Source organism: Salmo salar, chromosome 18 (genome assembly GCF_965601325.2).
Source record: "Salmo salar chromosome 18, fSalSal1, whole genome shotgun sequence".
In the NCBI taxonomy this organism is placed as follows: Eukaryota; Metazoa; Chordata; class Actinopteri; order Salmoniformes; family Salmonidae; genus Salmo; species Salmo salar.
Window position 1 is genome coordinate 73349555 of NC_138308.1, and position 13907 is coordinate 73363461.

The window sequence follows — 13907 nt, forward strand, 5'->3', positions numbered from 1 at the left end:
CTTGTGAGTAGGGGGGGAAGGTGAGAGGGTGAGGTCAAAAGAGGAGAGGAGTGGAAAGAAGGAGGCAGAGAGGAATGAGTCAAAGGTAGACGTGGGGAGATTAAAGTCACCCAGAACTGTGAGAGGTGAGCCATCCTCAGGAAAGGAACTTATCAAGGCGTCAAGCTCATTGATGAACTCTCCAAGGGAACCTGGAGGGCGATAAATGATAAGGATGTTAAGCTTGAAAGGGCTGGTAACTGTGACAGCATGGAATTCAAATGAGGAGATAGACAGATGGGTCAGGGGAGAAAGAGAGAATGTCCACTTGGGAGAGATGAGGATTCCAGTGCCACCACCCCGCTGGCTCGATGCTCTAGGGGTATGCGAGAACACGTGGGCAGACGAAGAGAGAGCAGTAGGAGTAGCAGTGTTATCTGTGGTAATCCATGTTTCCGTCAGCGCCAGGAAGTCTAGGGACTGGAGGGTAGCATAGGCTGAGATGAACTCAGCCTTGTTGGCTGCAGACCGGCAGTTCCAGAGGCTGCCGGAGACCTGGAACTCCACGTGGGTCGTGCGCGCTGGGACCACCAGGTTAGAGTGGCAGCGGCCAAGCGGTGTGAAGCTTCTGACCCATTGGGAATGTGATGAAAGAAATAAAAGATGAAATAAATCACTCTCTATTATTCTGACATTTCACATTCTTAAAATGAAAGTGGTGATCCTAACTGACCTAAGACAGGTCAATTTTACTAGGATTAAATGTCAGGGATTGTGAAAAACTGAGTTGAAATGTATTTGGCTAAAGTGTATGTAAACTTCTGACTTCAACTGTATGTCACCGTTTCAAATTAAATCAAATTGTATTAGTTACATGCGCCAAATACAACAGGTGTAGACCTTACAGTGAAATGCTTGCTTACAAGCCCCTAACCAACAATGCAGTTTAAAAAATTACGAATAAGAAATAAAAGGAACAAGTAATTAAAGAGCAGCAGTAAAATAACAATAGCGAGACTATATACAGGGGGGTACCGGTACAGAGTTAATGTGCGGCGGCACCGGTTAGTCAAGGTAATTGAGGTAATATGTACATATAGGTAGAGTTATTAAAGTGACTATGCATAGATAATAACAGAGAGTAGCAGCGGTGTAAAAGAGGAGGGCATTGCAAATAGTCTGGGTAGCCATTTGATTACATGTTCAGGAGTCTTATGGCTTGGGTAGAAGCTGTTTGTTTAGAAGCCTCTTGGTACCGCTTGCCATGCGGTAGCAGAGAGAACAGTATGACTAGGGTGGCTGGAGTCTCTGACCATTTTTAGGGCCTTCCTCTGACACCGTCTGGTATAGAGGTCCTGGATGGCAGGAAGCTTGGCCCTAGTGATGTACTGGGCTGTACGCACTACCCTCTGTACTGCCTTGCGGTCGGAGGTCGAGCAGTTGTCATACCAGGCGGTGATGGAACCAGTCAGGATGCTCTCAATGTTGCAGCTGTAGAACCTTTTGAGGATCTGAGGACCCATGCCAAATCTTTTCAGTGTCCTGAGGTGGAATAGGTTTTGTCGTGCCCTCTTCACGACTGTCTTGGTGTGCTTGGACCATGTTAGTTTGTTGGTGATGTGGACACCAAGGAACTTGAAGCTCTTAACCTGCTCCTCCTTTTCCTGTAGTCCACAATCAATTAGAAATCGTTCCTTCAGACTCGGGCCATCCAACTGAGGTTCAAAGCACCATTGGCAAATAATTGAATGCGTCATGGAGACCGGCAGAGAAAGAGGACGCCAAATCACTTTGTCATGTCCCTTTTTTATTAACAATTAAAACTATTAACAAAGTCAGCAGGTCAACAAAGAAAATGATTTTTTTTTTCATGGAAATGAAAGAAAAACAGTAACTTGTTCTGAGGGCAGAAAGGAGTGAGATTGGTTAAGTTCATAAAAGTCATGTTAAAGGCCATACTGGGAATCAAATGAAGGACCCACTGAATGGAAACCCTTGTTATGCCCTCTGCCACCCAGGACACCACCCACCAGCCTGACTTTTTGGTCTTTTCACTCTAAACAGTCAAACCAGGGACCTTGTGTCTCACAACCCATGTTTAATGCCCTCCTATCTCCCTAACAGCATTTATTTTATTTAACTCTCACCTGTCACTGGTCACAAGTTTCCCCCCTGGCTGTGATTGGTTAACTTGGTTAAAATTCCATCCACCTCGGTCATGGCTATAAGTGTTTGTTAAATTAAGTCAGTACATTTTTTTTGCATTTAATCTAACCCTTATCCTAACCTTAACCTAATTCTCCTAACCTGCTACGTTAATTCTCCTAACCTGCTGCCATAAGTTCTCCTAACCTGCTACGAAAAGTCAAATCTGACAAAAGCTGTATCCCATCTTGTCAAAATCATCAAACCTCCCACTTGGCCTTATCTTTATTTCACGCTCACTGGTCCTTGAAATCTCCGCCCACTGATAGTTGAGCTACAAAACTGAAACCACACAGGGATTTGAACCAGGGACCTTCAGCATGGCAACCCAAGTGTTACACAATCCACCACCTACAAATATGACAGCAAGTGAGTTTTCTTTTCACTCTCACTGGTCGTTGTAATGTCCCACCACTGGTAGTTTCGCTTTCATCCAACCAATCACATTCAGCCCTCAGAACAAAATCAAATAAGGAGTAGCAGGGATTCCTAAAGATTGACACTATTCACGTTGAGGTATTGAAAACAGAAGACCACCATAGCAAGGAATGGACATGAACTAAAAAACAGGGATACAACTTTATTGAGTGTTTTGACCATTAAAAACCTGTATGTTGAGTGTGCAGAGATCAGACAAAATACATTGATACTTAAAACACCCAGTGCAGTCAAAAATGTGATTTTCCTATGTTTTAAGTGTATTTCCACACTGAGGTTGGAATAATACTGTGAACATAATGATAATGTTCTTTTAGTGTCAGAGCTGTTTGAAAAGACCGCCTGAAATGTCATCCTGTTTTGGTGGATGTAGTTTTACCCTTCCATGTTGACACCACAATGCTGTAAATTAGTTAATAGACCAATTTTTTTTTTAAATATCATTTTACCTTTATTTAACTAGGCAAGAACAAATTCTTATTTTCAATGACGGCCTAGGAACAGTGGGTTTAACTGCCTTGTTCAGGGGCAGAACGACAGATTTTTACCTCGTCAGCTCGGGGATTCAATCTTGCAACCTTTCGGTTACAAGTCTAACGCTCTAACCACTAGGCTACCTGCCGCCCAATAAGAAAGAGTTCCAAACTTCTCTGCCAATATCAGCTAATTTTCAGTTTTCCCCCTCCCAACTCAGACCACTCACAGTCCTAGAGAAATTGCTCTTTGCTATGAAGAGATTGAAACAATTATAATTTTTTTATCCCTTTATTCTCCCCAATTTCGTGGTTTCCAATTGGTAGTTAGTCTTGTCTCATCACTGCAACTCCCATAGGGAGTCGGGAGAGGCGAAGGTCGAGAGCCGTGCGTCCTCCGAAACACAACCCAACCAAGCCTCACTGCTTCTTGACACAATGCCCGCTTAACCCGGAAGCCAGCCACACCAATGTGTCAGAGGAAACACTGTACACCTGCCGACTGTGTCAGCGTGCATGTGCAAGGCCCGCCACAGGAGTCGCTAGAGCGCGATGGGACAAGGACATCCCTGCCGGCCAAACTCTCCCCTAACACGACGCTGGGCCAATTGTGCACCAATTGTGCGCTGCCCCATGGGTCTCCCGGTCGTGGGAGACCCTTAGACCACAGCGCCACTCGGGAGGCCAAGAAGATATTTTTGTTTATTTTCGACCATTTTAATTGAAAACAATCACAGTAAGGTACTTAATTGTTATCCAAAAATGATTTGATATAGAGATAAAAACGGCTGCATTGGCCATTTTAAGTGTGCTTGATTTAGTTTGCCTGTTAAAATGGAAGCAAGTGACTAGTCCCAAAAGTGCAAACATGCTAAATCAAGCACACCTCAAGTATTTGAAACTATCTGAAATACCTGTATGTATTTCACCAGGTGGTAGAGATGGCATGGAATATAACGAATGCTCATTTGTGCAACAAAAACGCTTGAACCGACAACGCTTCAGCAGTTCAAAGGAAATGTGACTTAAAGGCTGTGACTACTACTGTACATTTGCACTCTAGCACCATTACTCTCTTTCCTACGCTCACAGTGTCACCACAAATACAGCTACTATTTTACTGTTAAAAATACTTGTGTCAATAAGAAAACGTTTGCACATTCTAATGAAACAAAACCAGAATCCATGCTATTGTGACAGTATGTTGACCACATGTCCCGGATTGTGTGACAGTCCCACATTTTTCCCCTTTGTACCGCGTCCTGCAACGAAACGATCATGTCCCGCATTTTATCAACAAATTCAAGCACCAGTAATATGCGCGTATGAAAAAATATATATCATTAGGATGTGGTAGTCTAAGCCTACTGGTGATGTTAAACACTTCTCCAATCGTTTTTGAGATCTGATATTTTGCGCAGCGCCAGACGAGATGTAGGCCAATGTCATATCATCAACCAATCACATTTGTAAAAATCCTTTCGGTTTAAATTCCGGGGGGGGGGCTGCCAAATGTTTTTATTCATGTAGGCTACACTGTGCCGCAATATCATCCCGTAGTCTCGCATTTGGGTATTTTAAATGTGGCCACCCTATGTGGACAGGCATGCAGTGCACTTAGACTTGCCCCCAAGTTTTTTTTTGTCATTATTTTCTGTACATTTCTACACAAAGTGTTTGTCACATGGATGGAATCCCATGGAACGATGGAAATGCAAAACAGGGTCACTTTCCCAAAATTCCCAGGTTTTCCAGAAAACTGCCAACTGGGATTTCTGGAAAACCTTGGAATTTTTGGAAAGTTACAGGAAATGTGCAACCCTAAACACATGTTTAAAAAGCATCAGAATGTGCAGGTCACCATGGTGCAGGTGCTCTCAGGAATCTTTCCCAGTGGTAGCAGGCTTTGAGCATATTCTGATGCGCCGAGAATGGCGTAGCCATGCTGAAGAGACCTTGGGAGAGACAGACATCAAGATCAGTCACAGCTCTTAAAACAAACTAATCCTAGTCCCATGTCAATGTATTACTGGGGTGAACTTTGAGAAATGTCAACAACACAGTTGTATTTGTGACATAAGTGCACTATAAAGCCCAGCTAGGTAACTTGGTAATCCTTACCTGTGCATTCCTGGGTGAAGACAGGTAAACCGTGACATCAGGTAAACAAACTACACAGCAAGAGAAAGAAAAAAAGCTAAAGCATTTTCTTTCTATTACACAAGAGCAAAGCCAAGGAGTGTATTAAAAATGCGTAAAGTTTTTAAATGTTAGCAAGTGTTTTCAGTCCCACTCTAATCAGTAGTGTTCACAATACTCTGGAACCAAATGTTAAATTCAAGTCCATGTGTAGTTCCATTTGCGTTTGAGTGTTCGGTAAACATCTAATGCATCCTGAATACACCCCTGGTGGATAGGTTGGGGTGGGCATGGTCAGGGGGGCACAGAGGGATGGTTTGGCACAGTGACAGAGTGGAGGAGGGATCTGAGGGAGGTGGAGGAGTCCTTTCTCAATAGTCTGAAAGCGTTTCCATTCTTCACGACAACAGGATGTGGAGAGAACTGACGGGTGGAGGAAAATGTCCAGTCCTTCTATAGGTAGACATTTTGGCTATTCGTTGGCTTTGGAAAAAGGGCAATGTGTCTCTTGGAAATTTACAGAACCCACTACACCCCCGGCAGACAGTGTATACAGGGCAGGCTAATTAAGCCTGCATTTAAGTCTGTCATTTCAACCTGTGTTTACCCACGGACGTTTTAGCTTAAAGAGTCTAACATTATACTGTATTTCTGCAAAGCATTGGATTTGTTATATATTATATCATATTCCTCAGTCAACTCATTGGTTCAGATTGCAGGGGTCTTGCAGGGTCTGGGCTGTGGTATATCATTGACTACGGTGACTAGTACTGATTCACGGAGGACAACAACAACACCCACCGGCTACAGTTCATACATACACACGCTCGCGAGCATGTTCCTCACGCGTAGTACGCAGACCCTTTCTTTCCAGAGTGAGGCGGGGGTCGGCGCATGGAGAGAGAGGGCGGGGGCACCCTGACGAAGCATGGGGGAGGAAGAATGAAGCGTGAGGTGAGTTGGCATGTCGATGGTGTGGCAGAGTAGTAGTGTGTAACAGCTAGTCCCCCAGTCACCCTGCCAGGGACGGGGGTGGGCATGAGTGAGTGGGGGGTGCTGTGCTCCTGTCTCCTAGCTGAGTGGCCAGCTGGGGTGGAAGGTAGCCTAGCGGATAAGAGTGTTGGACCAGTAACCAGAAGGTTGCTGGTTCGAATCTCTGAGCTGACTAGGTGAAAAATCTGTCGACGCGCCCTTGAGCCAGGCACTTAACCCTAATTACTCCTATACGTCACTCTGGATAACGGTGTCTGACAAATGTAAAAATGAGAGGTGCAGAACCTATGTGAAATTACTCTGTCAAACTAGGAGGTGACTTTAGTAACCAGAACAAAGCCAAAGAAACTACAACTAAAAGTTTTACTGGACAGCATACTCTGGATCGATGTGTATCCAACTACATCAGAAAAACTAAGAATCTGGTAAAATGCTGATTTAGTGGTTACACACATCAATGCTGTAACTTTTTTCTACATTTTGAGAGTAGGAGTACATTTTCACCATTTTCAACCATTTATTAAACCATTTTTTTATTTCAGCAGCTTGATACATATGGCCCAAGATCTTCTCACTCTATTCTATTCCAAATGAGGGAGGCACTTTTTCTAAAACGCTAATCTGGTTTTGAAATGTGATTCCATAATCAAAGGATTTCCAGGTCGCCGTACTGCAACTTTAGTCCACATGGTGGCTCACTTTCAAAATAAAACAATTGTAGAATTTTGAATTCTCTGATTTTCAATGCTGCTAATGCTTATGCTAAGGAGTATGGAAATCAATGATGAATCCAGATAATAATGAAAGATGTAGGGAAATGCATAAGATGTTATAGAATGAAATTGAGAGATGTGTTTTTTTCTCACCAGCTTGCTCTCACAGCTTCAATGTCACTCACTAAGTTTTGTGCCAAACATATTCCAAATATCTGTAAAAGAAAGAAAATAGATTATGAATGTGATGTCTGTTGTACTTAAATGTTTTCCTTAACATTTAACCAGTCCTGACTGAGTCACATGCAAGCTGCTCTACTCTAAATTTCTGCTCTTCTACAATACTTATAACGTCCCGGATTTATTTGGGATTGGCAGTTGTAATGCAATGTGTTCAATCTCCGCAAGATACTAATATGATGGACACAAGCCATATCAGTCATGTGTAGTGTGTCTAAACATCACTATATGCTGCTGAGACAAGATAATGTTCTGAATCAGAGAGTTGCTTGATCTGTTTCTAGGCTGAAAGTAGTCAAAGAAACATTTCTCTTACCTGTAACAGTGCAACTCCTATGAAGATCCCAGCCACCACTGTCAGGTTGTCCTGTAGCCACTTCTCAAACTGTGGCACGCAGCCTTTCACATGGATGTAGGTCTTCTGCTCTGCGTCCTAGAACAATGACACGTTTATTACAGGGAGGCTTCTTTTTGTACCCCTTTTTCTCGCCAATTTCGTGCTATCCAATTGGTAGTTACAGTCTTGTCTCATTGCTGCAACTCCCGTACGGACTCGGGAGTGGCGAAGGTCGAGAGCCGTGCGTCCTCCGAAACACAACCCAACTAAGCCGCACTGCTTCTTGACACAATGCCCACTTAACCCGGAAGCCAGCCGCACCAATGTGTCGGAGGAAACACTGTACACCTGGCGACCGTGTCAGCGTGCACTGCGCCCGGCCCGCCACAGGAGTCGCTAGTGCGCGATGGGACAAGGACATCCCTGCCGGCCAAACCCTCCCCTAACCCGGACGACGCTGGGCCAATTGTGCACCGCCTCATGGGTCTCCCGTACAGGGAGCTTCTTAGCCTCCAAATGGTATGAAAACCAAAGCATATGCCTTCATTACACAACCATCGTATTATATAGCCCTTCGTTATATAACTTGACATATTCTCAGTAATGTCTCTTACGTCATAATAATAGAGGCTACTATATTAGGGAAACGAGAGGACAAATGTAAGAGAAGGAAGGCGGTAGAGAGGGAAAGAGGAGAGAAATGGAACGGCACTCACCGTTTTGGCTCGTACGTCATAGCCACACTGGGTGTTTATCACATCCTCCTAACGAAAAGAAATACAAGTGTTATCAAAAAGAGAAGTCAACTGCCAATACCCCCCGACCTCCATTGCTAATACTACTGACATCCATGACCATTTCCTGTTTGTGTGTCAATTCATGTTTGAGTTTCTGACCAATAATATGAGCATGTTAGCATTAATGTCAGTCTGAGAAATGGGTTTTGCTGTCTCATAGATCCGTTTAAAAAATATATATAACTAGGCAAGTCAGTTGAGAACTAATTGTTATTTACAATGATGGCCTACCCCGGCCAAACCCGGCCAACGCTGGGCCAATTGTGTGCCGCCCTATGGGACTCCCAATCACGGCCGGTTGTGATACAGCCTGGAATCAAACCAGGGTCTGTAGTGACAGGCACTGTGATGCAGTGCCTTAGACCGCTGCGCCACTCGGGAGCCACTTGGGACTAACCAGAAGCAAAATCCTTTTCAATGAACTACCCCTTTAACTGTAAAAGTGTGACACATTCTTTAGAGAGTAAGGAAACACAATTTCCACTACATCTTGTAGGATTCATTGTTCAAAAGTGCCCCAATGATGAAAGAAGTTACTGTATTAGTACTGATTTTCCAGATACCATTATGAAAATAATTTAGCCCTTGTTCCTCTTGTCACCGGCAGTCCCATGTAACTGATGTTTTCTGCATGTGTGGAGGCCATTGTTACAATGTTCTATCCCTCCCTTTGTCGCCAGGACTTTTGTTCCCTCCCTCTTTGTTAATGTCTTTTCTCTTCTGTCACGTTCTACCTCTCCTATGTCCTTATGTCACAGTATCTATTCTTCAGTCAAACCCTTTTGTTGCTCACTTTTCTTGTCATTCTCTCTGACTCAATATGTCTTACTTTCTTGCTACCTCCCTCTACTCCAATTGAGGCACTCTTATGAAAACAGCTTAGGGCTGTGTTCCAAATAGGAGACTTACTCACTTTCCTCCGTCCTTGACGACTCCCACTCACATATCTGAGGAGACTGGCTCAGTGTACTAAATACCGCTAAAAGAAGAGCCATAGAAACAGTATATCGATAAGTCTAGCTAAAAGGAGTTTCCACCATATTGTTTTTTTACCCCTCCAGTCTTTCCAGATCTGCAACAGCAAGCCAAGGACGAAGGGGAAGGGAGTTGGTTTTCAGTTTGGAATCCACGCTTGATTACCGAACTCCATGACCCACGTATCTGACCAACCCTACCTAGCCCCTGTGAAACTTTCTTACCGCAGGATCCTTGGTGCAGCAGGAGAAGGGGACGCCACATTTCTCCCGACTGGGGTTGGTGTCCGTGCAGTTGAAGTAAATGTTGAGGTTCCAGTCGTCCGCTCCGAATGCGCCGCAACACTCCCACTGACAAGAAGCAACAGAGAAGAGAACATCAACAGCACATCCACGTTTCTTCCTTTAATTTAAAATGTTTTTCACTTTAAATACCCAGGAAGTTCCACTACCTCACAACACATGCACACACTGGTGATACACGCGTTGACTCATAACCCACAGTCCACGAGATTATATAATAAAGTCCTGTATTTTGCTCTGGATAGGAGCGTCTGATCGATGACTAAATATGTCCAAAAAATATCTGGACACTGACTAAGTTTATGACCTCTCACATAGCCTAATATAATATTAACTCCTGCAGAATGAAGTATCTCTTGCAGTAAAATGATACACCAAAATGTACATTGACTCAGGAACAGGAGTGGAGAAATTATGATTAATTTATTTCAGCATCTGAGAATGAATGTGCGGTTATGGATCATCTGTAAAGGTGGCGAGGCTATCTTTATCAGCATCATAAAAGCTGATAGTATTTCAACCACATAAAATATGCATCCAAACCGAACTGAAATCTTAGAGTTTTAACAGCTTTTAAATTGTGTTATTGCATTTTCTCCCCGGTCCCTAAACATCTTTGTTGCATGAGAGAAGCATAGCTGAAAGAGAGAACCAATTTTCATTCTATCAATTTATGACATTCTGGTGAGCAAGGATTTATTTAGTCTTCTAGTGCAACAAGTAATGACAGAAGCTGCATGTATTTAATTATAGACAAGTTGCCTAACAAATACCCTACCAAAATTTTGGAAATTCTAAAGCACAAATATAGGCCTATCTACGAAGGCCTGTCAAAAAATCTTTCTGCCATCTTACTGTACAGCGCATTTTCTATATTTGTGGGTTAGGGTCGGGCCTCAGATTTTCACATATAGTCAGGCAGTTGCAGATGGGTTGTTAGCAGTTGCGTGCGGATGAACAAAGAGCTGACCCACACACCATACGCACACACACACACACACACACACACACACACACACACACACACACACACACACACACACACACACACACACACACACACACACCCTACTGCAGCATAGCAGTGCTATCATATGGTGAAACAAAGAGTCCAATGTTTAGAGGGAATGACTTTGTAGTGAATTCCTCTCTCATCTCACACCATCAGTGTGGGTGGTGTGTGACTGACAGAGATTGTGGAAGGCTGAAAACAGGGCACATATTTACAGCGTCTCAGAGCAGGATGCTGATCCAGGATCAGTTTTGCCTTTCAGATCCTAATGAATAAGAAGGGGGGTGAACTGATCCTAGATCAGCACTCCTACTATAAGACGCTCTGTGAATAGAGGCCCAGATGGAATACGACAAGCGCTTCTGCCAACCAGTTGGCTACACGAACAAAGGTCTGCCACTGAATAGAGAAACTGAGACGAAGACCAATCCAGAGAGGAGATTCTACACAAGGCCCTTGTGAATTCAATAAATATGTTGGCTAAAGCATATCAATTCATTTCTGATAACAATATAAGGAACCTGAGTGAGGATTTTAAGACACATTATTGAGTGAAGCAAAACGAATGAATCATATATTATATCATATTTAATGTTTAATTACCGAACCACTGTATTGCATTGAAAGTAATTCAGCATAACTCATTTTAATATGGTAATAGCTTTAGCACCTCATCATTGTATGATATGATTAGCAGTCCAATAAGCGAAAGTGGTTTAACGAGTGCAGAGGTAAATTGCATTGAACACTTTCATTAGCCATCAACTGCTTTGCTCCCTTCCATCTTTCTCGCCGTCTCATTTTAATGTTAGTCTTTATAAAGGCAATTCCATAAAATACAGTTTAAAAACAGATAATTATTTTGCGTTAATTTAGGTCCTAGGCCCTTAGGACTACGATTTGTGTACATTTGAGTTATTTAGCAGACGCTCTTATCCAGAGCGACTTACATCTCCATTAGGCTACCTGCCGTCTAAAGAAGAATCACAATCACCTTTAATCGCAAAGTACATTTGCATGTACCAGGAATGTGACCTGGTGAAATGGTGTTGCCACAATAAAACAGAATACACAATAGACAGAATCTACACAATAAACGTAATATACAGACAGATGATACACAGAATCTACACAATCAATTGAATATACAGACAGACGATACACAGAATTTACACAATCAACTGAATATACAGACAGACGATACACAGAATTTACACAATCAACTGAATATACAGACAGACGATACACAGAATCTACACAATCAACTGAATATACAGACAGACGATACACAGAATCTACACAATCAACTGAATATACAGACAGACGATACACAGAATCTACACAATCAACTGAATATACAGACAGACGATACACAGAATATACACAATCAACTGAATATACAGACAGACGATACACAGAATCTACACAATCAACTGAATATACAGACAGACGATACACAGAATATACACAATCAACTGAATATACAGACAGACGATACACAGAATATATACAATAAATGGAATATACAGACAGATGATACACAATAAACTGAATATACAGACAGACAATACACAATAAATGGAATATACAGACAGACGACACAGAATATACACAATAAACTGAATATACAGACGGATGATACACAGAATATACAGACAGAATGTTATTGAAGACATACATATGTATATACCCTTTACACACAGAGCAATAAAACATTTTCCAAACAAATTTAAAACAGGTCTGAACAAATGTAGAGACCAACTAACTATGTGTCACGTCCTGACCATAGTAAAATGTTATTTTCTATGGTAGAGTAGGACAGGGCGTGACAGGGGGTGTTTTGTGTTTTTCTATGTTTTGTAGTTCTATGTTTAGTTCTAGTTTTTTATTTCTATGTTGTTGTTTTTTGGGATGATCTCCAATTAGAGGCAGCTGGTCCTCGTTGTCTCTAATTGGAGATCATACTTAAGTAGGTTTTTTTTCCCACCTGTGTTTGTGGGTAGTTTTCTGTTTAGTCTATGTACCTGACAGAACTGTGCGCTTTCGTTTTCTGTTTGTTATTTTGTCTTTAGTGTTTTTGAGTTAAAATACATTTCATCATGAGCACTCAACACGCTGCGCTTTGGTCCCCTCTCTACGATAGCCGTTACACTATGATACATATGTACAACAATAGTAATCTTTCACAAAACCTAAGTACAGCAATGGTACAGTAGTAACTGCAGTTTCACAGCAATCAAATTAGTTAATTAATTACATTCAAGGGAGAGGAAAATACCAGTAGACACTGGGGCCCTCAAGAATCTGGGTAGTCAGCCCCAGTGAAAATCCTCACATGACCTCTCTCACAATATCTGCTCTAAGTAGCTCATCTGTGATTCTTGCCCCATGTATCTCCAGTGTATTACAAAAGAGTTGCAGTCCTCTTTTATCCAGTAAGAGCACTGATCCACTGGCTTGTAACATCTCCAACCAATAACAGTTCACTGTACGCCCTTGGGCTCCATAAAGTACTCTGATCGCCTCCTGTGTCAGCAGTCTGATCCACCTTTAATATCTTGCGGTGGCTTCAGTGTCCCTTGAGGGCATCTGTACTGATGTATGACATGCGCAGATTGAGTTAAGTAAACATGTTGAATCTGATCACCGTTGTTGTGACTCCTAATATTAAAATAATACTAGTGTCTATCTTTCACCGTGAAGCTCTTTATGATGAGACCTTTTTCCAAAAGCTTTTACACCGAGAGATGTTACAAGTACAGTTTTCTCTAGCAAATCTGGCCAAAATAACCTGCAGGAACATAATTGATGGAAATCAGTGCTGTCTGCAGGTTTTCACAGCTCAGGACGAGGCTTGCCAAACTTGATGCAGTCTCCTCCACCAGAGTACCCACTCCGACTGCTTCACAAAAAGGGTCTTGAGCAGCCATGCCACTTGCTTATCAAATAGATCGTTCATGACCACATTGAAATTAGTGAGACTCCAGAAGAGCGGACCAAAGATGTACCACTTCATGTTGGGGACCAGAATTAATCTTTAAAAAAATTACAATTGGGAGATTTCCGTGACGAGCACAGTATTTCAAATCCTCTATCCAGCAAGTCAAGCACCTTTACACACTTATGTAAGGCATGCTGCAGTATTTTTACCTCTTTGCAATTGAGACTAAGGCTCTTAATTTGTTTACAATTGTCAAAGCAATATTATAACGGCCATGAGAATTCTTTGTGGAAGCTACCAACCTTTATACTTATATGATTTTTAATCGCGTCTCCAACAAACATTTTATCATGCTGCTCATAG

At 42.3% G+C, this 13907-nt stretch overlaps 1 protein-coding gene across 2 annotated transcripts in view; it reads right to left on the reverse strand.

Annotated features, from left to right (window-relative positions):
• Positions 1-1765: 1765 nt before the first annotated feature.
• tspan5a (tetraspanin 5a) overlaps positions 1766-13907 on the reverse strand; it is a 31267-nt gene continuing 19125 nt past the window's right edge. Inside the window, exons 5-11 of one of the 2 annotated variants that reach the window (XM_014155798.3) lie at positions 9514-9639; positions 8234-8281; positions 7497-7613; positions 7094-7155; positions 6036-6152; positions 5217-5266; positions 1766-5050 (exon numbers count right to left, since the gene is read on the reverse strand). In XM_014155798.3, the coding sequence (XP_014011273.1) occupies positions 6077-6152; positions 7094-7155; positions 7497-7613; positions 8234-8281; positions 9514-9639 (429 nt within the window). In that variant the 3' untranslated portion in view covers positions 1766-5050; positions 5217-5266; positions 6036-6076. The remainder of the gene's footprint in view (positions 5051-5216; positions 5267-6035; positions 6153-7093; positions 7156-7496; positions 7614-8233; positions 8282-9513; positions 9640-13907) is intronic. The other variant, XM_014155800.3, reaches the window with a different exon arrangement.